The 26571-nt window shown below is 51.5% G+C and overlaps 1 protein-coding gene across 1 annotated transcript in view; it reads right to left on the bottom strand.

Annotated features, from left to right (window-relative positions):
• Window positions 1–1237: 1237 nt before the first annotated feature.
• ABCD1 (ATP binding cassette subfamily D member 1) overlaps window positions 1238–26571 on the bottom strand; it is a 135725-nt gene continuing 110391 nt past the window's right edge. The window contains exons 8-10 of the mRNA XM_069209415.1: window positions 20612–20696; window positions 18325–18450; window positions 1238–4445 (exon numbers count right to left, since the gene is read on the bottom strand). Coding sequence (XP_069065516.1) covers window positions 4220–4445; window positions 18325–18450; window positions 20612–20696 — 437 coding nt within the window. The 3' untranslated portion in view covers window positions 1238–4219. The remainder of the gene's footprint in view (window positions 4446–18324; window positions 18451–20611; window positions 20697–26571) is intronic.

Genomic DNA, 26571 nt, shown 5'->3' with positions numbered 1-26571 from the left:
GCGCAGAGGGCAGGAGTGAAGCCCCTGGGTCAGAATGGAAGGGGGGGGGGGGGGGGGGTTTAAAGGTCAGAGGGCATGTTCTGCTCCCAGGCGAGGCACAAGTGGTACCAGAGAGCTAGGCGCTACAGCTGAAAGGTTAAAAATAAGGATACCCAAAAACGTAGCTCCCTTTTTTAAATTTGCATATGGAGAGCAGGAGTAAAGGAGAGCAGGAGTAAAGGAGAGCAGGAGTAAAGGAGAGCAGGAGTAAAGGAGAGCAGGAGTAAAGGAGAGGGACTCTGCAGGCGAGACGTCTCTACGCAGTGAGGCAGGCTTAGAATGGAGGCACTGCTGAGACTTCTAAGGGGCAGCCATGAGCAGAACTGGCGCATTGTACATCAGTCACTGAAGCCAACCCCCTTGCCCCCCCCTCCCCCGGGCTCACCCAGGATACCAACACAACAATAATCAGTTAATACAGCACAATGAAGTAAATAAATTAGCAACAAAGAGTACATTTTTACACGGAGATTAGTTATAGATAGTGTGCAAGTCTTGCAAGCAACACACAGAAGTGCTCAAACGGAGAGGAGGGGGCTGAGAGGAGGGGCGCCAGCAGCGGGGGCCGAGAGCAGGGGGGGGCCAGCCGCGGAGGCCGAGAGCAGGGGGGGGGGGCCAGCCGCGGAGGCCGAGAGCAGGGGGGGGGGGCCAGCCGCGGAGGCCGAGAGCAGGGGGGGGGGGGGCCAGCCGCGGAGGCCGAGAGCAGGGGGGGGGGGGGGGGCAGCCGCAGAGGCCGAGAGCAGGGGGGGGGGGGGCCAGCCGCAGAGGCCGAGAGCAGGGGGGGGGGGGCCAGCCGCAGAGGCCGAGAGCAGGGGGGGGGGCCAGCCGCAGAGGCGGAGAGCAGGGGGGGGGGGGGCAGCCGCAGAGGCGGAGGGCAGGGGGGGGCCAGCCGCAGAGGCGGAGAGCAGGGGGGGGCCAGCCGCAGAGGCGGAGAGCAGGGGGGGGGCCAGCCGCAGAGGCGGAGAGCAGGGGGGGGCCAGCCGCAGAGGCGGAGAGCAGGGGGGGGCCAGCCGCAGAGGCGGAGAGCAGGGGGGGGCCAGCCGCAGAGGCGGAGAGCAGGGGGGGGCCAGCCGCAGAGGCGGAGAGCAGGGGGGGGCCAGCCGCAGAGGCGGAGAGCAGGGGGGGGGGGCCAGCCGCAGAGGCGGAGAGCAGGGGGGGGGGCCAGCCGCAGAGGCGGAGAGCAGGGGGGGGGCCAGCCGCAGAGGCGGAGAGCAGGGGGGGGCCAGCCGCAGAGGCGGAGAGCAGGGGGGGGGCCAGCCGCGGGGGCCAGCCGCAGGGGCCGAGAGCAGGGGTGCCAGCCGCAGGGGCCGAGAGCAGGGGTGCCAGCCGCAGGGGCCGAGAGCAGGGGTGCCAGCCGCAGGGGCCGAGAGCAGGGGTGCCAGCCGCGGGGGCCAGCCGCGGGGGCCGAGAGCAGGGGGGGCCAGCCGCGGGGGCCGAGAGCAGGGGGGGCCAGCCGCGGGGGCCGAGAGCAGGGGGGGCCAGCCGCGGGGGCCGAGAGCAGGGGGGGCCAGCCGCGGGGGCCGAGAGCAGGGGGGCCAGCCGCAGGGGCCGAGAGCAGGGGGGGCCAGCCGCAGGGGCCGAGAGCAGGGGGGGCCAGCCGCAGGGGCCGAGAGCAGGGGTTCCAGCCGCAGGGGCCGAGCACCACAGGAGGTAGGGCGTGCTAAAGGAGTGGGAGACCCCCCCAACCATATGTAGAAGGACGTCTTCAACCGCACGGTGACGGGGCAAAGGAAGGGACACTTAAGCGGCAACCAAGGAGATTGACGGGTTTCAAACATTCCTCTGCTACCGGAGAGGACAGAGAGGGACTGATAGCGGCTTGAGAATGATCTCACGCCGGGCAGCACTGTTCCAGCTAAATAACTTTACCTTCTCCAGCATACTCACCCATCTCAGACTCACTACTTCAGCTTTTAACAATCACTTGCTATTAGCAGGGACACAAACTGCTAAATATTCCAGGGTCTAAACCTGAAAGGACCAGTTTATGTGCAACATTACCTTCTGCAGGGGCTGATCATCACCCACATTGGACAGCAAGGAACTATGCTACACTGTGAATCTGAAAGGACTGCCACGGTTACAGGATAGAATCTTTACCATCTCTTAAATATTCCCATGCCACTGGGAAGGACCTCTGGGGCAGAGAACTACTCTGAGCTGTGGACAGGAGATAGCGCCCCAGACCAAGGCAAGGGGTAGCAGGCTGCTGTCAGACCCAGAGATCGTGTGGCCTCTGAGGACAGAAGGCGAGAGGGACATTTCAGAGGTTCAAGGTTAGATTATGGTGTGTAAGCCTGGGTTCAATGTAAAGGCTCAATTAAATGGGGGTGGAAAGGGCATCATAAGGTGACGTGCTATTTGGGATATAGCTGATAACGGGAGACAGCATGATTATAAACCGAGCTGAGGTTGACTAACATACACAGAGCTACATGAGCCCAGACAAGAGCGTGTCAAGGAGCTTGGACCAGTGCATGTATGCAGGGAGGAACATGTCTAAAGGTGCAGCGGGAGGACCGTGTGTACAAGTGCACAGAACCATCAGGGAGGGCACAGGTGGAAGGACTCTGCAGTCCGTGGGCACCAACGCAAGGACTCTGCAGTCCGTGGGCACCAACGCAAGGACTCTGCAGTCCGTGGGCACCAACGCAAGGACTCTGCAGTCCGTGGGCACCAACGCAAGGACTCTGCAGTCCGTGGGCACCAACGCACGCACTCTGCAGTCCGTGGGCACCAGTGTAAGTACTCTGCAGTCTGGGGGTACCAACGCACGGACTCTGCAGTCCGTGGGCACCAACGCACGGACTCTGCAGTCCGTGGGCACCAACGCACGGACTTGGGGTTTCTATGTTCACAGGCACTTTGCATCTTAAAGTCTTCTTTCACAGTGGCATATGTTTTAAAGTGGTAGAAATATATGAATATATACATTTTGTTTTACAAAACAACGAAGGCTTGGAAAGACTGGCCAAAATGGCAGCTGGGCTACTACAAAGAGTGATCTAAAAATACAAGGGGAAGGGGCTAGACTAGAAATCAGCAGTGACCTCCGGTACTCGTCCGGGGAAAGCGCCTCATTCCAGTGTCACTCTACCAGCTCCTCTGTAGATCCTGCTGTTCTGAACTCTTTAGTGGGGGCTCCTATGCCACCTCTTCTAGCTCCTCAAGAACGACTTCTCTGACATCTACACTCTCAGCAGCGCCATCCCCCACCCTTCCTTTCGGGTGGCAGCCTCCGGGATCAGTGGCCTCACTCGCCAACAGGAAGAAGGGCAAGGGATGCAAGCAGCATGCACAGTGGGGTAGATCCAGGTCTCACCCCCCGAACCTGTCCCCTCCAGAGCCGCTGTGCTGTTCACCACCCAGAAAACACGACACTGGACGATGAGCATCGTAGATCTGCTCCCACGCTTGTCAGTCTGAGGCATCTTGGCTCTGCTGTTCTACTTGACATAAAAACCTGTGCTACTTCTCTGGGGGGGGGGGTGCAGCTGGCGCTGGTAAACAAACAGTTAGAGGCCCTCCCCTCTCCCCTCGCTTCTCACGAAATGCTGATGCTGCTGCCCCAATCATCATCAAAAAAGTGCGATAAAGTCTCCACGAAACACAGCACCTCCATGCTAGGATAAAAGCTCCCCTTTGTAGCTACTGCCACCTGTCTGGCTTGGTGGACATGCTGCTGCACCAGGAAGCTGTGGTGTAGCTGTGCTGCGGATTGTCAGACTCCTGTGCCAGTGCTTTCAGCCAGATAAATGCTGCCAGGCCACTATGCAGGGACCTGGGCTGAAGAAAAGAAACTTGTCTCTGGAGGGTGGATGAGGTGATGACGGGAAGGGGTCCTAGGACTTGAAAGCTTGACTGATAAAGAGGTGAGAGGGGGCAGTTAAATGACAAAGGAACTAAATGAGGTGCAAGGAAGATGGCATCCAGAAGTACAAAACATGCTGACGACAGAGGGCAGCGCAGGGTGAGCCCTGCATAAGCTGTACACACAGTCCTGGCGGGGCACCTCGACTGATCCACCATCTTTGTCAGCACGTCGTCTACAGGGGACCACATCCGCCGCTGTAGCACTTGGTGAACATAGCTGACCCCTGAGAAGGAGGTGTTACACTAGCCTCCCTGCCATCCAGGGACCCAGCACTGCATCAGACAATGTTTCCTAGGAGCACAGTGTTCAGATAAGGTCGGTGGTGGGATGCTCCTCAGCGGCGCCCACCGCAGGGTCATCGCCAAGGATCTGGCAGAGCTCCACCAAGCGCTGCTGCATCTCAGGGACCCCCGCGAGCTGCTGCTCCAGGCGCTGCTTCTCCTCGGTCAGGGAGACTCTGGCGGCGCTGTCCAGCTTCTCAAACTTCCAGCCGCCTTCTCCGTCAAACTGCAGCAGGTGTGTGTGGTACTTCCTGCAAGAGACAAGAGGGGTCAGTGATCAGAGAGCGAGACCGAGGGTCTCCCGTAGCCTTCAGCAGGGGAGACTGCCAGGACAGACTCGGGCTCGTGTGCACCACATCAGGCCGGCCCAGGCAGCAGTAGGACCGGAAGTCAACGCTGCTCGGCGGTGAACAGATAAGGTGCATCAATAACACATAAACAGGCAAAATTAAATACACACCACACAACACACCACAGAAACAAGTGGACTATGGCCAGGCACTTACAATTAATGAAGAGACAAACATAATAAGAAGAGGAATACAATAAAACAAGCTTGGCATAGCCAAGAGGTCTCGCCTTTTGGATGCGAGTGCAGGTTTAATATTTGTGTTATTTTTTGTTATTGTTGTGCATTGGAAGGAAAACGTAAAGTGTGATCTTACGCCTGCGTCCATATGTAATCATAAGCTTGGGTGGTGTAGTGAGTATTGTTTAAGAATACATTTATGCAAATAAAGAAGACTAGTTAGGTCATTGAATGTTTTTACTTTTCCTTGTATTTTTCTTAGCAGTAAACCACTTTATTACATTTAAACATACAGGGTAAATTGTTTTGGATCGGAGCAGACTGGAGTGGGGCAGATAGTTTTGGATTGGAGCATGGCAGATTCTCTTGGACTGGGGCAGGTTGCTTTTGGAGTGGGGCAGAGTTAGAATTGTTAAACACAGGGAACCCATAGCTCCTGTTCTTGTGAGCTCACTGTAGTGCTCGAAATACATTCTCAGAGGGCACAAGGGCAGACAAATAGGCATGCACGTTGCCCATAGCGCAGACAGTCTCAAGCACACAGATACATAGACCCAAGAGCACGTCCACACACAAACTCAGAGATACTACCACAACACATACATATATAACCATGCAATACGCACAAAATCTCACACACAAATATACAGACTCACATGAACAAATGTACACAGTGATAAAAACACACACGCACACAGCAGACTCGCACACAAACACAGTGGTATACCCACATGTGCACAGACACCCAACGTAGTGATTCACACACTCATATTCTGATAGGTACACTGACACAAAGGTTCACATCCACAGTAATACACCAACAATCACACTCAACTAAACAGTCACACTCAACTAAACAGTCACACTCAACTAAACAGTCACACTCAACTAAACAGTCACACTCAACTAAACAGTCACACTCAACTAAACAGTCACACTTTCTTTCTTTCTTTCTCTCTCTCTCTAGATATAGATATAGAGAGAGTGTGTGTGTGTGTGTCACACACACGTAGGCAACAGAAACACACAGTGGTGCACACTCTTAAAAACCACACAGTGACCTACTCCTGGTGTCCCCCACTTAGTTTTGTTCTGCAAAATTATAGGTTCGTCTCGCAAAGGGTCTGCTGTGTTACTGCTGATGCATTGTTTATTATAGGTTTGTCTCATACAGGAGATGCCGTGTTACTGTGGTGCATTGTTTATTATAGGTTAGTCTCCTACAGGGTCTGCCGTGTTACTGTGGTGCATTGTTTATTATAGGTTACTCTCGCACAGGGTCTGCCGTGTTACTGTGGTGCATTGTTTATTATAGGTTACTCTCGCACAGGGTCTGCCGTGTTACTGTGGTGCATTGTTTATTATAGGTTCGTTTCGCACAGGATCTGCTGCGTTACTGTGGTGCATTGTTTATTATAGGTTCGTCTCGCACAGGATCTGCCGTGTTACTGTAGTGCATTGTTTATTATAGGTTCGTCTCGCACAGGATCTGCCGTGTTACTGTGGTGCATTGTTTATTATAGGTTCGTCTCGCAAAGGGTCTGCCGTGTTACTGTGGTGCATTGTTTATTATAGGTTCGTCTCGCACAGGGTCTGCCGTGTTACTGTGGTGCATTGTTTATTATAGGTTAGTCTAGCACAGGGTCTGTCGTGTTACTGTGGTGCATTGTTTATTATAGGTTCGTCTCGTACAGGATCTGCCGTGTTACTGTAGTGCATTGTTTATTATAGGTTCTTCTCGTACAGGATCTGCTGTGTTACTGTGGTGCATTGTTTATTATAGGTTCGTCTCGCACAGGATCTGCAGTGTTACTGTGGTGCATTGTTTATTATAGGTTCGTCTCGTACAGGATATGCCATGTAACTGTGGTGCATTGTTTATTATAGGTTCGTCTCGAACAGGATCTGCTGTGTTACTGGGTCTGCTGTGCTACTGCTGATGCATTGTTTATTTATAGGTTCGTCTTGTACAGGATCTGCTGCGTTACTGTGGTGCATTGTTTATTATAGGTTCGTTTCGCACAGGATCTGCTGTGTTACTGTGGTGCATTGTTTATTATAGGTTCGTCTCGCACAGGGTCTGCCGTGTTACTGTGGTGCATTGTTTATTATAGGTTCGTCTTGCACAGGATCTGCCATGTAACTGTGGTGCATTGTTTATTATAGGTTCGTCTCGTACAGGGTCTGCCGTGTTACTGTGGTGCATTGTTTATTATAGGTTCGTCTCGTACAGGATCTGCCATGTAACTGTGGTGCATTGTTTATTATAGGTTCGTCTCGTACAGGATCTGCCATGTAACTGTGGTGCATTGTTTATTATAGGTTCGTCTCGTACAGGGTCTGCCGTGTTACTGTGGTGCATTGTTTATTATAGGTTTGTCTTGTACAAGATTGCCAAGAGGAGATACATCTACACACAGACACTCCTACATACCTATACACATATGCACACTCCAATGCGTATGCGCACACACACACACACACACACACACACACGCACACACACACACACACACACACACACACACACACACACACACACACACCTTACACCCCCCCCCCCCCCACCCCCCTAATCAGAGAGTAGGACGTATCAGTGATGCTACATATTGTTTCTTCTCTCAACACTCAGCCAGGGGCAGGGAGGGCTGGTTCACAATGCTACTGTTCATGACGGGTCCCCTGCCTTGGTGCTTGAGGCAGACCCAGCTATGTCTCAGAACAGGGAAGAGTGGCTGGGAAACAGAGTGCTGAGGGCTCAGAACTCGGGTTCAAAGGGACGAAGACCGACAAATACCTGCCATAGAGGCCCAGCCTGTAAAAGTATTATTTCACCATTTTTTATTCTTGGTAACCCTGTCTGGGCATTGGTTGCCCCTTATTAGTACCAGTTTAACACCCTACTATAGCAATAAGCAACACAAAGGTGACTAGTCCAGCTTTGCAAATGGCTTCCCATTGCGCAGCAACAAATGTGGCTACATTTTTAGTAACTTTTGAATCCCTAGAGATAGAAATCAGTTTATTTTTAATAAAGTCTGCAGACTGCAGCGCAGATGATGGATTGCTTGGTAAATCTAAAATTCAACGAAAAATCTCCATGGCCGCACAATTGCGTAATTCCAGTGGCCCTGACAGTAGGACATTTTGATTGAACATTATGGGCATCAGGCAGCGCCTAGAGAACACTAAGCTTCCCTCCCATGGGCACCCTGGCACAGCAGAAGTGGCATCCATTCATTCTATGTGCCATGAAGGGTAAATTACCCAAAACAGGCCAGAAAAATCATTGCAGGCGAGTCAGAGAAGTGAGGACAGGAAGGGCGGCGGAGGAGGGACGTTGGAGGTCAGAGAGGGGTCAGAAGAGAGACCACTCAAGAGGCAGCGCTGGATCCGAGACAGGTGGAGAGGGACAGAGAGGCTCATCACTGCTGGACTCAAAGGGACCTGACGCAGCACAATGAACAGAGGTTACTGAAGCTGCTGTGAAAACCAAAGTCAAGTTGTTTGAGGCCAGGCGAATAAAAGAGTTCTGCTTCCTCCCTGTCCCTGGAGGTCTGGAACAGAAGGGAGGTCAGAACAAGCAAGGGCTGATTCACAGAGACCATTTGTATCACCAATCCAAGGCCCCCGAAAGCACACGCATCACACATTGGCAGCTACACAACACTGTCATTCACAGACACCTGGAAAGAAACCAGCACGCCGACAGAAGGCAGGCAAGGATTGGAACAGGGCCGTAGAAAGGTACTCGTGCAAAGAAATACGGTTAAATAGGAGTGAAAATAAACTTATAGCAAAACATCCTAAAACAGAAACAGCACCTTGTGACTAGGGATTTTTTTTCTTCTTTTTTTTTTTAAACACAGCTCGGCTGGGTTGAAAGGGGTTAAGGATTTGGAGCTGCAGCTGTTAGCACCATCACACCTCTGTACACAGGACAGCAAAGCTAACTCAAGGGACCATCCTAACCTTGCGTCTTACAAGGACTCAGAACTACACCAGAAAAATACGTTTCCAAACATTAAAAAGCTGACAAGCAAAAGTGTTTCTTTCCCAAAACCAACAGACCCACAGCCCAGCAAGACTGCCAAATACATAGCAAAGTAAACATTTACTGTGAATAAAATGCTTCCAAGGTAAGAACTGATCTATATATTCCACTATAGGGGGTGTCAACACTGTTAATACATACATCATTTTAAATAAGCTCTGAATAGCAGTATTTTGTTACAGTAAATGTGGCAACAGCGGTCCACAGGTTAACTTACAAAGTGTGCCTCAACTTCAAAATAACTTAAATAGCAAACTTAAGTACAACTTAAAACAAACAGTTTTAAAATGTATCTTTTTTTTAATATAAGCAACGACCTAAAAATAATGGACCATTTTTAAAGAGAGAAGTTGGTTCCATGTACCATGGGATTAGATACTTCGTGAGTAAGAGCTTTTAGAAGTGATAACTGACCAGTGCTATTTGGAAGTACCCAGGCAGTGTGGGAGGAGAAGGGTGTCCCGCCCCACGCATACGCACACACTGACACACAGCACGCACCGCAGTGTCATACCTCACACACCTAACAAGAGGTCCACCCCCAAACACCACCATATCAAACTGCACCCCAGAGGCAGAGGCAGACTGAAACTCAATGCACAGCAATGTGCTTCACGACCTCGCCAGGGGTACAAGGCGCTAGATAAATACTCTTTACATGAATACTGCTTTGAGCCTCACAAGGTGTTGCAAAAGCAGGAGTACGAGTACCAATACCAGTGGTGGCTTGCTGGGGTTACAGCAGACGGGGCAGCCGGCATGGGGGTGTGCTTTTAATAGATGTTTTAAAAAAAATAAACTTACCTCTGCTCTTCGCCGCGCAGCTCTTCCGCCCTGCAGCCAATCCGGACGCTGCATTGGCTGGAAGCGCTCAGGCAGACTGGGAGCCGGTGCACGCTCTCTCCAGTCTGGAACACACTGCCGGGCTGGAGAGAGAGCAGAGTGCGCATGTGACTGGCTGGCCACACATGCGCTCTGAGGGGAGAGCACAGTGCGCCCCCATGGCCACACCCCTTTAACAACAAATAGATAATAAACAGTTTATTATCCCTTCGTTCTGAAAGGTTTGTAGCTTCTGCTGCTGGTGCAGGAGCCGCTACTGACCAGTACATTACAATGTGTAGAGGATAAACAAGGAACAGGAGGCTGAGCTGAGAGGTAGAGCTCAACGTGATGCTCACTGTCTCTCTCGCTCTCGGTAGCAAGAGCGATATTCCAAGGGCGAGGACAAGGGAGAGAGGGAGGGACCGGGCAAGAAAGAGGGCAGGAGGCATGAAAATATGAAGAAAAAGGAGAGAGTAAAAAAACAACACCTAGAGGGGAAGTGAAGGACCAGTCCGAGACCACAAGAGGCAGAAGAGCAAGGGGCAGGGAGTGTGAAGGTAACAGATGGAAGACAGCCAGGGAGAACACAGGAGACAGTCAGGGAGACCTTAGGAGGCAGGAGAGTGAGGGCAGGGAGTAGGAAGGCAAGAGATGGGAGACATTCAGGGAGACATTAAGAGACAAAACAGGGGGCAGCCTGGGAAAGAGCATCACACAGGGAAGGGTGAGGAGGGAGGAAACAAAGGCACACTGACTGCGTGTCACCGGCCTCCACAGACACTCTGGTGTGCCCGAGAGCCCGGCTTCTGTGTAGACAGTGAAACAAGGGAGCATTGTAGAGAGAGGACCACCACCTTCGGGCAGCTGCAGACCACGACCTCCCTGAAAGAAAGAGCAGGGCAAGGACAGACCAGGTGATGTGTGGGAGGAAGGCCAGGAAAGACCAGGCACCTCTTCAAGAGGATAGTAAGGCCAAAAAAGGCCTCCATGCAAGAACAGGAAGTCCAAACCAGGCCTTCTGTGCAAGAGCAGGCAAGGCCAGACCAGACATCTCTGCAGAAGGAGAGCGAGGATAGACGAGGACTCGATGCAAGGCCAGACCAGACATCTCTGCAGAAGGAGAGCAAGGCTAGACTAGGGCTCCGTGCAAGAGCAGGGAAGGTCAGACCAGACATCTCTGCAGAAGGAGAGCAAGGCTAGACTAGGGCTCCGTGCAAGAGCAGGCAGGTCAGACCAGACATCTCTGCAGAAGGAGAGCAAGGCTAGACTAGGGCTCCGTGCAAGAGCAGGGAAGGTCAGACCAGACATCTCTGCAGAAGGAGAGCAAGGCTAGACTAGGGCTCCGTGCAAGAGCAGGCAAGGTCAGACCAGACATCTCTGCAGAAGGAGAGCGAGGCTAGACTAGGACTCCATGTAAGAGCAGGCAAGGCCAGACATCTCTGCAGAAGGAAAGCAAGGCTAGACTAAGGCTCCATGCAAGAGCAGGCAAGGCCAGACCAGGCGTCTCTGCAGAAGGAGAGCAAGGCTAGACTAAGGCTCCATGCAAGAGCAGGCAAGGCCAGACCAGGCGTCTCTGCAGAAGGAGAGCAAGGCTAGACTAGGACTCCATGCAAGAGCAGGCAAGGCCAGACCAGACATCTCTGCAGAAGGAGAGCAAGGCTAGACTAGGGCTCCGTGCAAGAGCAGGCAAGGCCAGACCAGACATCTCTGCAGAAGGAGCAAGGCTAGACTAGACTAGGGCTCCGTGCAAGAGCAGGCAAGGTCAGACCAGACATCTCTGCAGAACGAGAGCAAGGCTAGACTAGGGCTCCGTGCAAGAGCAGGCAAGGTCAGACCAGACATCTCTGCAGAAGGAGAGAGAGGATAGACGAGGACTCCATGCAAGAGCAGGCAAGGCCAGACCAGACATCTCTGCAGAAGGAGAGCAAGGCTAGACTAGGACTCCATGCAGGAGCAGGCAAGGCCAGACCAGACCAGACCAGACCGACATCTCTGCAGAAGGAAAGCAAGGCTAGACTAAGGCTCCATGCAAGAGCAGGCAAGGTCAGACCAGACATCTCTGCAGAAGGAGAGCAAGGCTAGACTAGGACTCCATGCAAGAGCAGGCAAGGCCAGACCAGACATGTCTGCAGAAGGAGAGCAAGGCTAGGCGAGAACTCCATGCAAGAGCAGGAAAGGCCAAACCAGACATCTCTGCAGATGGAGAGCAAGGCTAGACTAGGACTCCATGCAAGAGCAGGCAAGGCCAGACCAGACATCTCTGCAGAAGGAGAGCAAGGCTAGACTAGGGCTCTGTGCAAGAGCAGGCAAGGCCAGAGTAGGCATCTTTGCAAAGGAGGGGGGTTGGGGGGGAGGGAATGAAAAGACCACCCTGCAAGAAGGAAGCAGGGGCAGACAATGTTTCCTTGCAGGAACAGGCGGGAATGGAAAAACCCTCTGCTCAGGTGGAGGCGGTTTCAACAATGCCTAAGCCCCAAGGGCTCCAAGATAAAGTGGAGGACTCCATCACCGAGACCCCACTCAAAGTGTTATGTTATGCTATGTTGAGGGGTATTTGTAAAGTGCTACCACCCAGGTCTCCAGATTAGGATGCTGCATGAGAAAGGCATAGTCACCAGGAGCTGGCCTATGGCAATGTGTCACGTGTCTGTTCACTGGCAGGCTGCGAGACTCTCCGTTAGGGCTTCATTAAATGGCAGCAGAGGTTCTGAAGGACTGTCTGGGATACAGCAACCCCTGTGAGGACGTTAGTCTTTACTGCTACTGAAGGTAGTTGTAATTCTGGGACTTCAGCTGCCAGGGAGAAGGACGACTTCACCAACTGCTGGTTAGCTCTGGCCGGAGAATGCCCCAAAGAGCTGTTGAAGTACTTTAGGCAAAAGGTAGTGTCTCATCAGAAACAGCTTTGGGCGATGGTGGAGACAGATATGCTCGGAATTGGGCAAACCCTTGGTTTGGATGTCATCCTCTGGCATCTAACTGAAAGGAACAGGTGAAATTTTTGTTGCCGGGTGTGGAAAAGGCCCTTGAATCAGAGCTGAACACAGTGGTTTCATGAGGCACCGTTGGCACCACAGGTCGTCCCGCTGGCGGTAACCTGAATGGAGGCCTCACCAGATACCGGGGGCCAAAGTCATGAAGGAGAGAACTGGTAAAGGTCGAAAATGCAGAGCATGGCCTCCTGAAGCACCTCAATTTCTTGCAGTGTTGCTTAAGAGCCCCCGGACCTCAGGGTGCACTGGAATCAGCTGCAGAACACGCTCAGCAGTAGGGTCCCAGGGGCGAGAACCTGGGGCACCGGGATGTCCTTGTGAGCTTGCAGTCAGAGTGGGAGGCTCCGACAAGGGACCATGGACTTCTCGTGCTTCTGAAGCATGAATAAGATCTCTTGGGATCAGGTCTGAGTCCTTCACTTCGAATCGAAGTGGCCTTTAGGAGACTTCCGTCAGTGCTTGGTAAAGTACAGCTTGGTTTTGCAGTGTCTGGCCTCCTTCGGGTACATTCCTCACATGGCTTGGAATTGTGACCCTACCCTAAACACCAGAGACAACTTATGGGGCTCGGTCACAAACCTTTTATTGTGACAGTCCCTACAAGCCTTAAACCCTGTTGCTTTTAGGAGGGGACATTTTCCCTTGCACACTGGAAAAAAAAAAAACACTTGAGAAAAACTTGTCAACAGACATGAACTCAGTGGAGTACGCAGGTGCGGAGAGAAAGGATCGGATGCCGGGATTCCTGGACGGCGCCTGTAAGGAAATGGCTCCCTGTTGCAGTTACCCCCCACTTTTTGCCTGATACTGATGCTGACTTGACTGAGAAGTGTGCTGGGACCCTGCTAACCAGGCCCCAGCACCAGTGTTCTTTCACCTAAAATGTACCATTGTCTCCACAATTGGCACACCCTGGCATTCAGATAAGTCCCTTGTAACTGGTACTTCTAGTACCAAGGGCCCTGATGCCAAGGAAGGTCTCTAAGGGCGGCAGCATGTCTTATGCCACCCTAGGGACCCCTCACTCAGCACAGACACACTGCTTGCCAGCTTGTGTGTGTTGGTGGGGAGAAAATGACTAAGTCGACATGGCACTCCCCTCAGGGTGCCATGCCAACCTCACACTGCCTGTGGCATAGGTAAGTCACCCCTCTAGCAGGCCTTACAGCCCTAAGGCAGGGTGCACTATACCACATGTGAGGGCATAGGTGCATGAGCACTATGCCCCTACAGTGTCTAAGAAAAACCTTAGACATTGTAAGTGCAGGGTAGCCATAAGAGTATATGGTCTGGGAGTCTGTCAAAAACGAACTCCACAGCTCCATAATGGCTACACTGAATACTGGGAAGTTTGGTATCAAACTTCTCAGAATAATATCCCACACTGATGCCAGTGTTGGATTTATTAAAAAATGCACACAGAGGGCATCTTAGAGATGCCCCCTGTATTTTACCCAGTTGTTCAGTGCAGGACTGACTGGTCTGTGCCAGCCTGCTGCTGAGAGACGAGTTTCTGACCCCATGTGGTGAGGGCCTTTGTGCTCTCTGAGGACAGAAACAAAAGCCTGCTCTGGGTGGAGGTGCTTCACACCTCCCCCTGCAGGAACTGTAACACCTAGCAGCGAGCCTCAAAGGATCAGGCTTCGTGTTACAATGCCCCAGGGCACTCCAGCTAGTGGAGATGCCCGCCCCCTGGACACAGCCCCCACTTTTGGCGGCAAGTCCAGGGGAGATAATGAGAAAAACAAGGAGGAGTCACCCACCAGTCAGGACAGCCCCTAAAGTGTCCTGAGCTGAGGTGACCCCTGTCTTTAGAAATCCTCCATCTTGATTTTGGAGGATTCCCCCAATAGGAATAGGGATGTGCCCCCCCCCCCCCTCAGGGACGAGGCACAAAGAGGGTGTAGCCACCCTCAAGGACAGTAGCCATTAGCTACTGCCCTCCCAGACCTAAACACACCCCTAAATTGAGTATTTAGGGGCTCCCAGAACCAAGGAAACTAGATTCCTGCAACCTAAGAAGAAGAGGACTGCTGAACTGAAAAACCTGCAGAGAAGACGGAGACACCAACTGCTTTGGCCCCAGCGCTATTGGCCAGTCTCCCCACTTCTAAAGACACTGCTCCAGCGACGCGTTCCCAGGGTCCAGCAACCTCTGAGGCCTCAGAGGACTACCCTGCATCTAGAAGGACCAAGAACTCCTGAGGACAGCGGCTCTGTTCCACAAAGACTGCAACTTTGCAACAAAGAAGCAACTTGAAACAACATACGTTTCCCGCCGGAAGCGTGAGACTTTGCACTCTGCACCAGACGCCCCCGGCTCGACTTGTGGAGAACAAACACCACAGGGAGGACTCCCTGGCGACTATGAGACCGTGAGTAGCCAGAGTTGACCCCCCTGAGCCCCCACAGCGACGCCTGCAGAGGGAATCCCGAGGCTCCCCCTGACCGCAACTGCTTGCTTCAAAGACCCGACGCCTGGTGAAGACACTGCACCCGCAGCCCCCAGGACCTGAAGGGTCCGACCTCCAGTGCAGGAGCGACCCCCAGGTGGCCCTCTCCCTTGCCCAGGTGGTGGCTACCCCAAGGAGCCCCCCCTTGCCTGCATCGCTGAAGAGACCCCTTGGTCTCCCATTGAATCCTATTGCGAACCCAACGCTTGTTTGCACACTGCACCCAGCTGCCCCCGTGCCGCTGAGGGTGTACTTTCTGTGCTGACTTGTGTCCCCACCGGTGCCCTACAAAACCCCCCTGGTCTGCCCCCGAAGACGCGGGTACTTACCTGCTGGCAGACCGGAACCGGGGCACCCCCTTCTCCATTGAAGCCTATACCGTTTGGGCACCACTTTGACCTCTGCACCTGACCGACCCTGAGCTGCTGGTGTGGTAAATTTGGGGTTGCCCTGAACCCCCAACGGTGGGCTACCTTGGACCTAAACTTGAACCCCGTAGGTGGTTTACTTACCTGCAAAAACTAACAAACACTTACCTCCCCCAGGAACTGTGGAAAATTGCACTGCCTAGTTTTAAAATAGCTATATGTAATTTATGTGAAAACTGTATATGCTATTTTGCTAATTCAAAGTTCCTAAAGTTCCTAAGTGAAGTACCTTTCATTTAAAGCATTACTTGTAAATCTTGAACCTGTGGTTCTTAAAATAAACTAAGAAAATATATTTTTCTATACAAAAACCTATTGGCCTGGAATGGTCTCAGTGTGTGATCCTCATTTGTTGCCTGTGTGTGTACAACAAATGCTTAACACTACTCCTTTGATAAGCCTACTGCTCGACCACACTACCACAAAATAGAGCATTAGAATTATCTCTTTTTGCCACTATCTTACCTCTAAGGGGAACCCTTGGACTCTGTGCATACTATTCCTTACTTTGAAATAGTGCATACAGAGCCAACTTCCTACAGCGCCTATGTATGGCGCAGTAGTCACTTCCAGGGCCGAGCGGAGTCAATGCTGAGCCGCATGAAGCCACATATTGGCCTACAGGGGCTGTGCAGAAAAATCTTCCAGATCCAGTCTGATGCTTGAGGATCTTCCAGAGGCGAGGAATCTGTGATCAGAAGTATCCCTCAGAAGTGGCTGGACCGTGCCAGTCTGCAGCCGAAGTGCCTGCAAACATCACCACCCTACTCTAATTTTAGGAGTGCTTTGAGGCGCCCTCCTCGGACTGCTGAGTCTCAGAAAGCACTTCCGAGTGTGCGGTCCCCCCCGCCTAGAACGCGTAGGGAGTTAATAAAGTCAACCTGTGGTTTTACCTGGTTAATGTCAGCTGATCCCTGAAGTGTGGATTAACAGGAAGGGGCGTTCACCTGCTGAGAGTGGCGTGAACACTCAGTGAGGGTGCTGGGGCAGTGTCACCAGAGCCTGATCTCTGAGCAGACTTCTGCCCCTCTAAGTCCTCTGGTCTCCAGTGGTCAAGACTGAAGAGGCTGTCGACCGAGGACACCCTCCAGCCCCGGCTCTGGGGACCTCGGTCCTCGTGCAGGATCGAACGGGGTGTTCTGGCGGCACCTGCCCCCTTGCCACAACCCCGCACATCACCAGCCCTTGAAGCAAGTGCACATGTGCACGGGGCTTACAGTGGAATGTAGACTACACCGAACTGGTAATCCTTCATGTCTGTGGCGTTTCCAGCTGAAAGTACATTCTTTTACTATGATCTTCTCTTGGTCAAAAAACATGTAGCATGTTAAGCACATATGAACGCTTACAACAATTCAGAGCTTGAGACATGTGAATGGCGATTTCACAGTATCCCACAATACTGAAAAATGTTTGCGGCAGAACAGAGAGGAGATGAACCACAGAAACAACCTCTGTCTTGGTACAGTACTGCCCACTGCACACGCATACCATCTGGATACTGCCCAATGCACACGGGTGCCCTCCAAATGCTGCCCACGTGTGCCCTCTGGATACTGCCCATGCACACTCTCCGGACACTGCCACTGTACACGCATTCCCTGCAGATACTGCCCACATATACACTCTGGATACTGCCCAGGCATACCCCCTCCGGATACTGCCCACTGCACTCGCATGCCCTCTAGATTATGCTCACTGTACACGCATGATTTCTGGATACTGCACATGCATGCTTCTGGATTCAGCCCACTGCACATGCATGCCCTCCGGATTCTGCCCATGCACTCTCCGGACACTGCCACTGTACACGCATGCCTTGCAGATACTGCCCACATATACACTCTGGATACTGCCCACGCATACCCTCCAGACACTGCCCAGGCATACCCCCTGTGGTACTGCCCAGGCATACCCCCTCCGGATACTGCCCACTGCACAAGCATGCCCTCCGGATACTGCTCAATGTACACGCATGCTCTCTGGATAATGCTCACGGCAAATCCCTACCGCCGGATACAGCCCACTGCACAAGCATGCCCTCTGGATAATGCTCACGGTAAATGCCTACCGCCTGATACAGCCCACTGCACAAGCATGCCCTCTGGATTCTGCCCTCTGCACAAGAATGCCCTTTGGATAATGCTCACTGTACCCACATGGTCTCTGGATACTGCCCACCGGATACAGCTCATTGCGCACACACATGCCCTTTGAATAATGCCCACTGCACGCGCGTGCGTGCCCCCCTGGATAATGCCCACTGCATGCGCGTGCGTGCCCCCCTGGATAATGCCCACTGCACGCGCGTGCCCCCCTGGATAATGCCCACTGCATACCCTCCAGATACTACACTGCACGGCCTCCAGATACTGCCCACTGCACTCGCATAGCTTGTGAATACCGCCCACTGCACACACATAACCTCTGGATACTGCCCACATATGCCGCTCCTCCCCCCCCATGGATACTGCCCACTGCACACGCATGCCCTCCTGATACTGCACACACATGCCCCCTTCCCTCCCCCGATACTGCACACGCATGCACCCCAGATACTGCCCACTGCATATGCATGCCCTCCTGATACTGCACACGCATGCCCCCCAGATACTGCCCCCACTGCACACGCATGCCCCCCAGATACTGCCCCCACTGCACACGCATGCCCCCCAGATACTGCCCCCACTGCACACGCATGCCCCCCACCCAGATACTGCCTAGTGCACAGGCATGCCCCCCCATACATTGCACACACATACCCTCTGGATTCTCTGATAGAAAGAGGATAAGGAAATGATGCTCGTGACAGCGGGCAGAAGATGGCACAGAACGTGAGGAGACTCACCAGAGGGACGGGCGGTGGGTGATGGAGAGCAGGGCAATGCCCGCGTCCTTGGCAGCCTCGAAAATCTTGCCCTCCACGTCGATGCTGACCGCACTGGTGCACTCGTCCAAAAGAGCGTATTTCGGCCTGAAAAAGACGAGAAATAAATATACTTTATTTAACTAGCAGAAAAAGGACCACGCACTGGCATCCGCACCACAGCACAGCACTGTCTGCGCTTAACACTGGGGCGAGTGGTGTCCAACAAAGGCCCACCCTGGAATGAGGCACTGGGGGACTCTGCTCTCTGGGATCCACCCACCCACACAACCTGGAATGAGGCACAGGAGGGCTCCAGAAACACTGCAGCACTCTGCCCACTGGGATCCACCCACCCACAACCAGACCCCGCCGCCCACCACCGAACCAACAGCCCCCACCACTACACTCAACACCTGGACCCCCATCAGTTCGGAGGAGACCAGAATCACCATGAACACCATCCACTCCGGCTCCCCCTCGGACCCGTGCCCCCATCACATCTTCAACAAAGCAGACTCCATCATCGGCCCCTATCTCCGGAGCATCATCAACAGCTCGTTCTCATCTGCCACCTTCCCCGAGAGCTGGAAACACGCGTAAGTCAACGCCCTCCTGAAAAAACCCACGGCTGACCCCAACGACCTGAAGAACGTCCGCCCCATCTCTCTTCTCCCCTTCCCGGCCAAGGTCATCGAGAAGACCGTCAACAAGCAGCTGACCAACTTTCTTGAAGCTAACAACTCGCTTGACCCTTCCCAATCAGGATTTCGGGCCAACCACAGCACGGAAACCGCCCTCATCACAGTCACCGACGACATCAGAACTCTGATGGACAACAAAGAAACAACCGCCCTCATCCTCCTGGACCTCTCGGCTGCCTTCGACACCGTGTGCCATCGCACCCTAATAACCTGCTTCCGCTCCACTGGAATCGTGAGACAGGCCCTTGACTGGATCATCTCGTTCCTCTCCGCTCCGAACCCAACGAGATCATCTGCGGCGTACCCCAAGGCTCCTCACTCAGCCCAACCCTCTTCAATATCTACATGAGCCCCCTCGCCGACATTGCTCGCAAACACAACATCAACATCATCTCCTATGCCGACGACACCCAGCTGATACTCTCCCTCACCAAAGACCCAACCACCGCCAAAATCAACCTACAGGAAGGAATGAAAGACGTCGTGGAATGGATGAAGCTCAGCCGCCTAAAGCTGAACTCATACAAAAAAACGGAGGTCCTCATCCTCGGAAAATCCCCCTCCACCTGGGACGACTCCTGGTGGCCCTCAGCGCTAGGCACCGCACCAACCCCCTCAGACCACGCATGCAACCTCGGATTCATCCTGGACCCCCTCCTCACTATGACCAAGCAAGTCAACGCCATCTCGTCATCATGCTTCAACACCCTTCGCAAGCTCTGAAAAATCTTCTGATGGATCCCCGCCGAAACCAGAAAGACAGTGACCCGACCCATGCCCTTGTCACAAGCCGTCTGGACTACGGAAACACCCTATACGCAGGGACCACCGCAAAACTACAGAAACGTCTCCAACGCATACAGAACGCCTCTGCACGCCTCATCCTAGACATCCCTCGCCACAGCCACATATCCCCCCACCTAAAACACCTGCACTGGCTTCCCGTCAACAAGAGGATCACCTTCAGGCTCCTCACCCACGCACACAAAGCTCTCCACAACATGGGCCCTGAATACCTCAACAGCTGCCTCTCGTTCTACACACCCACCCGTCAGCTTCGCTCAGCCAGCCTCGCCACCATCCCACGCATTCGCAGAACCAGCGCAGGAGGAAAATCCTTCACCTACCTGGCAGCCAAAACATGGAACTCCCTCCCCACACTCCTAAGAACTACCCAGGACCATCTCGCCTTCAGGAAGCGCCTCAAAACATGGCTTTGAGCAGCAGTAATCCTCCCCCCCCCCCCCTCCCCAGCTCCTTGAGACCCTCTCGGGTGAGTAGCGCGCTCTACAAAAGCACTGATTGATTGGAATGAGGCACAGGAGGGCTGCAGAAACACTGCGGCACTCCACCCACTGGGATCCACCCACCCACACAACCTGGAATGAGGGACAAGAGCTGCGGAAAGGCTGTGGCACTCTGCCCACTAGGATCCACCCACCCACACAACCTGGAATGAGGCACAGGGGCTGCGGAAAGGCTGTCTGGAAGGCCAGTAGCACACGGGGCTGCGGAAAGTGATGAAGATAATTAGCAGATCAACAAGGGAACAGATGTGGACTGACCTGTGGTAGAACATCCTCGCCATCCCGACTCGCTGCTTTTCACCACCCGACAAGACATCCTTCCAGTCACTAACAGAGTCCCAACCTGTATGGACAGAAAAAGCACTCATGAGACACTCCAAAACTAGAAACACAAAGTGAGAGTAAGGGACAGCGAGCCCATAAATTGTCAGTGTAAAGATGCTGCACTTGTGAGTCAACATGTGACTGCATCCACATACCTATTACCAGTCCAGCATTATTCAGAAGAGAGGTAGTGATGGAGGAGACTCAAGTCTTCATGCTAAACCCTCTTACCACAAGAATAAGTAGTTTGTGTTTCTATTGTGTCAGAGAGGCCCTTCAAGATACAAGAGATGCTCCCACATAAAAAAGCATATACACAAAAAATTAGCAGGCAGGGACAAATCTATTCATTAATTAAACTAACCAATAAACTCACTTTTGGTTAATAGGGTCAATTACTTTCCCATATATATTTATTTATTTATTTACAGATAGCAATGTACACCTCATCCTGAAAACATATATATAGACATCAGCAGTTACACATCATATCAATAACTATTACATAAATTACACAACACAATTTACTTAAAACTAAGCACAACCAAAACATCAAAATGGGAAATGTCCAACGAAATAACTCATAAAGGTCACTATAGCTCAATTCTCATTGTGATCCTGCCTTATAAAGATGACCAAGGGGTTAGCACCCAGCTGAAAACACCTAGCAATTTTTTAAGGTATTTATGTAGTGCTTCTGAATTTTTTAACCTCTCAATACATTAATTACAAGCCCTTGATCCCACAAGGCTAGTATCGACGCGTTTCAGCCTCTAAACTCGTGGCCTCTTCAGGACAGTCGAAGGACACTGGCACCTCTACAAAAAGTAACACATATATATTAATATATATAGAAATTCTGATCTTGGAATTGATCCCTGGGGATTCCTCCCCATCTTATTCCCCTCCGGTTGCCTCTGCCTTAAAAAGGTTGTCCAGAGGGATATGTAGTCTGAGCCTCGGCCTCAGAATCTGAGGACGTGTCTGAAAAAGTTATAAACTTTTTACGGGATCTTGTACGATATTGTAAGTTAGAGTTATTGGGGTTATTGTTCTTATAAAAGTCTGGTTTTAAGTAAGGATACACAACTGTGATATCAAAGTTCTTTATATCCCGGGCTAGTTTTGTCGTTTTCAGACTAATCGTGTTTGTTTTAAACTCAACTATTGTTTTATTAACAGTCTCCAATAATTGCTGTGTGTTTTGTATAGTATTGTCTGAAATAATCTAAAATGGCGGACGTATGTTTGTCCGCGTTACTTCACCGCACGCGAAGTTAGGAGCAAGTTATTGACATGGACCGGGATGCGGCGTGATGAAAGAATAAGCGAACTTCTGAAAAGTAAGCACTGGTGGAATGAGATTGCGCATAATAGCAGCAATGAAAAGTAGGCTGAGTAATCGAACGTTCAGTCACTGAGACCTATTTCTTTTTTGGCAGTTGATACGGGCTTTTGACTGCATGGTGCCATTACCGCCCTGTAAAACCAGAAGTGTCAGGATAATACTAATAGACAAATAGGCAATTTGGCCTGACGATTGTATTCAATATGTGACTACGTTGATTAAAGAAAGGTAGGTTTGATTAGGGGTTTCACTGAATAAGTTTTACCCTTTGGGGTATTTTATAAACACCACACTGAAAGCATGGTGGTGTTGTATTATTTTGGTTTCACTTAAACAGTGCACTGGGAGAGACTTAATTTAGACTATTCATATTCATTAACATTTTGGAATAATTATAGCTTTAAGTTTTGATTACTTTATTGACAGCATGATATTCAGACTTTGTTACTCTATACATTTGGAGAAAGATAGAGAATTAATACTGTGTAATTTCTGGTTTTTAATATATATGTGTTACTTTTTGTAGAGGTGCCAGTGTCCTTCGACTGTCCTGAAGAGGCCACGAGTTTAGAGGCCGAAACGCGTCGACACTAGCCTTGTGGGATCAAGGGCTTGTAATTAATGTATTGAGAGGTTAAAAAATTCAGAAGCACTACATAAATACCTTAAAAAATTGCTAGGTGTTTTCAGCTGGGTGCTAACCCCTTGGTCATCTTTATAAGGCAGGATCACAATGAGAATTCAGCCATAGTGACCTTTATGAGTTATTTTGTTGGGCATTTCCCATTTTGATGTTTTGGTTGTGCTTAGTTTTAAGTAAATTGTGTTGTGTAATTTATGTAATAGTTATTGATATGATGTGTAACTGCTGATGTCTATATATATATATATGTTTTCATGATGAGGTATACATTGCTATCTGTAAATAAATAAATAAATAAATAAATATATATGGGAAAGTAATTGACCCTATGAACCAAAAGTGAGTTTATTGGTTAGTTTAATGAATGAATAGATTTGTCCCTGCCTGCTAATTTTTTGTGTATATGCTTTTGATAGTACCCTAAGCAGGTTGGGGTGATAGGGTACTCCCCTCCTTCTTTGTAAATGTGATAGCCCACATAAGAAAGCAGCACAAGATTGTGCAGATTTGTGTTTTGCGGTCTTTACAGAACTGTGTTCAGTGGCACCTGCCATCGAGGCTCCACATGGGTCAAAGACTGGGCCTGAATCCAGTTTATGTTTGAGTGCGTGCACTGTAAGTCAGCTGTAAACGTGGTACTGTACAATCACAAGCATGTCCTTGGGACACTACTAGATGGCGGGGTTCACTGGGCGCCCTTTAGGATCTTAAGGGACACCGCAAGATCAGAGCACAGGAAAGGAATTCAGATTTAAATAGCTATGAAAGTGACCTGAAGTAGAGATTTCACGTGGACCCACATTAGGCCAATGGCACCTTTGGAGCTACCCAGTCTCGCACAGTAGTTACCCTCTGGCACAGAAGGAGTAAACGGAGATAGCACTAACCATTTCCTGACTGCCAGCAAAACCAACAGTAGGCAACCACTGCAGTCTATGGGTGATAAATTGCCCAGGGTTATGCATTCGTGTAGGAAACTAGCCTCTTTCTAGCTTGGGTACCCCCACTTTTCACCTGTTTGTCAGTGTGTTTGACTGTGTTTACTGGGATACTGCTAACCAGGACCCCAGTGACTGTGCGCTCTCCTCTAAATTTGGTTGCTGGTAACTTTTTATTCCCACAATTGGCATACTGTTCCCCTCATGCAAGTCCCTAGTATATGGTATCTGTAAGGAAATGGCTCCCTGTTCCAGTTACCCCCCACGTTTTGCCTGATACTGATGCTGACCTGACTGAGAAGTGTGCTGGGACCCTGCTAACCAGGCCCCAGCACCAGTGTTCTTTCACCTAAAATGTACCATTGATTCCACAATTGGCACACCCCTGGCACACAAGTAAGTCCCTTGTAAAAGGTACCAGTGGTACTGAGGGCCCTGTGACCAGGGGAGGTCCCTAAGGGCTACAGCATATGTTGTGCCACCCTAAGGGACCCCTCACCTAACATATGTACACTACCATTGCAGATTGTGTGTGTTGGTGGGGAGAAAAAGGCAAGGTCGACATTGCATCCCCCTCAGGATGCCATGCACACAAAATACTGCCAGTGGCATAGGTAAGTCACCCCTCTAGCAGGCCTTACAGCCCTAAGGCAGGGTGCACTATACCACAGGTGAGGGCATAGCTGCATGAGCACTATGCCCCTACAGTGCTTAAGGCTATTCTTAGACATTGTAAGTACAGTTGTGGCCATAATAAGTATATGGTCTGGGAGTCTGTCGAAAACGAACTCCACCGCTCCGTAATGGCTACACTGAATACTGGAAAGTTTGGTATCAAACTTCTCAGAATAATAAACCCACACTGATGCCAGTGTTGGATTTGTTAAAAAATGCACACAGAGGGCATCTTAGAGATGCCCCCTGTATTTTACCCAATCCTTCAGTGCAGGACTGACTTCTCTGTGCCAGCCTGCTGCTGAGAGACGAGTTTCTTCCCCCCTGGGGTGAGAGCCTTTGTGCTCTCTGAGGAAAGAAACAAAAGCCTGCTCTGGGTGGAGGTGCTTCACACCTCCCCCCTGCAGGAACTGTAACACCTAGCAGTGAGCCTCAAAGGCTCAGGCTTCGTGTTACAATGCCCCAGGGCACTCCAGCTAGTGGAGATGTCCGCCCCCTGGACACAGCCCCCACCTTTGGCAGCAAGTCCAGGGGAGATAATGAGAAAAACAAGGAGTCGTCACCCGCCAGCCAAGCCAGCCCCTAAGGTGTCCTGAGCTGAGGTGACCTTTACTTTTAGAAATCCTCTATCTTGTGGATGGAGGATTCCCCCCCAATAGGATTAGGGATGTGTCCCCCCTCCCCAAAGGGAGAAGGCACAAAGAGGGTGTAGCCACCCTCAAGGACAGTAGCCATTGGCTACTGCCCTCCCAGGCCTAAACACACCCCTAAATTCAGTATTTAAGGGCACCCAGAATTTAGGAAACTAGATTCCTGCAACCTTAACAAGACAAAGGACTGCTGACCTGAAGCCCTGCAGTGAAGACGGAGATGACAACTGCTTTGGCCCCAGCCCTACCGGTCCGTCTCCCAACTTCGAAGAAAACTGCAACAGCAACGCATCCAACAGGGACCAGCGACCTCTGAAGCCTCAGAGGACTGCCCTGCACCCAAGGACCAAGAAACTCCCGTGAACAGCGGGTCTGTTAAAAAAACCTGCAACTTCTTTGCAACAAAGAAACAACTTTAAAGACTTCACGTTTCCTGCCGGAAGTGTGAGACTTCCCACTCTGCACCAGACGCCCCCGGCTCGACCTGCAGAAAACCAACACCTCAGGGAGGACTCCCTGACGACTGCGAGCCTGTGAGTAGCCAGAGACGACCCCCCTGAACCCTCACAGCGAAGCCTGCAGAGGAAATCTAGAGGCTCCCCCTGACTGCGACTGCTTGTAACAAGGGACCTGACTCCTGAAACCAACACTGCACCCACAGCCACAGCCCCCAGGAGCTGAAGGAACCGAACTCCAGTGCAGGAGCGACCCCCAGACGACCCTCTGCCTAGCCCAGGTGGTGGCTACCCAGAGGAGCCCCTCGTGCCTGCCTGCATCGTTGAAGAGACCCCCGGGTCTCCCCATTACTTCCTATCTGAAACCCGACACCTGTTTGCACTCTGCACCTGGCCGCCCCTGTGGGTGTACTTTCTGTGCCTGCTTGTGTCCCCACCTGGTGCCCTACAAAACCCCCCTGGTGGCTGATGCGCTCAGAGCCCCGCTCCCAACAGTACAGAGACGCGATCAGAGCCATTCTTTCCAACAGTACAGAGACTCGCTCAGAGCCCTTATTTCCAACAGTACAGAGACTCGCTCAGAGCCCTTCTTTCCAACAGTACAGCGACGCACTCAGAGCCCTTCTTTCCAACAGTACAGCGACGCACTCAGAGCCCTTCTTTCCAACAGTACAGCGACGCACTCAGAGCCCTTCTTTCCAACAGTACAGCGACGCACTCAGAGCCCTTCTTTCCAACAGTACAGCGACGCACTCAGAGCCCTGCTCCCAACAGTACAGCACCTTGCTCGGCTATGATAGAAAAAGAGCCCTTGGGGAGTCCATACTAAGCTTTGCTGCTGATAATAGAGACTCTTCAAGCACAGCTTTCGGTAATACAAATCCACTCGCACTTCTGCTTTTAATAATACAGACTCATCCTGAGCTTTGAGGCTGATAACAGACAGAGTGAGACTGCATGATCAAGGAAGAGCCTTTGAGGGAGCCTGAGTTGTTTCGTATAGTACAGACTTATTCCAAGTTATGCCCCTGCACAGCCCAGACTGCTCACAACCCTTCCATGTGAACTCAGGCTCTCTTGCGACTCCATCATTTATTATACTTGGACTCTCTCATAGCTCTCTTCCTGATACAAACCTGCTCCTTTCTATATCTCTACTCAGGCTATTAGCAAGTACTTTTTAGA

This window comes from Pleurodeles waltl, chromosome 10 (assembly GCF_031143425.1).
Source record: "Pleurodeles waltl isolate 20211129_DDA chromosome 10, aPleWal1.hap1.20221129, whole genome shotgun sequence".
NCBI classification, from domain to species: Eukaryota; Metazoa; Chordata; class Amphibia; order Caudata; family Salamandridae; genus Pleurodeles; species Pleurodeles waltl.
This window is presented reverse-complemented; position numbering and strand designations above follow the sequence as displayed.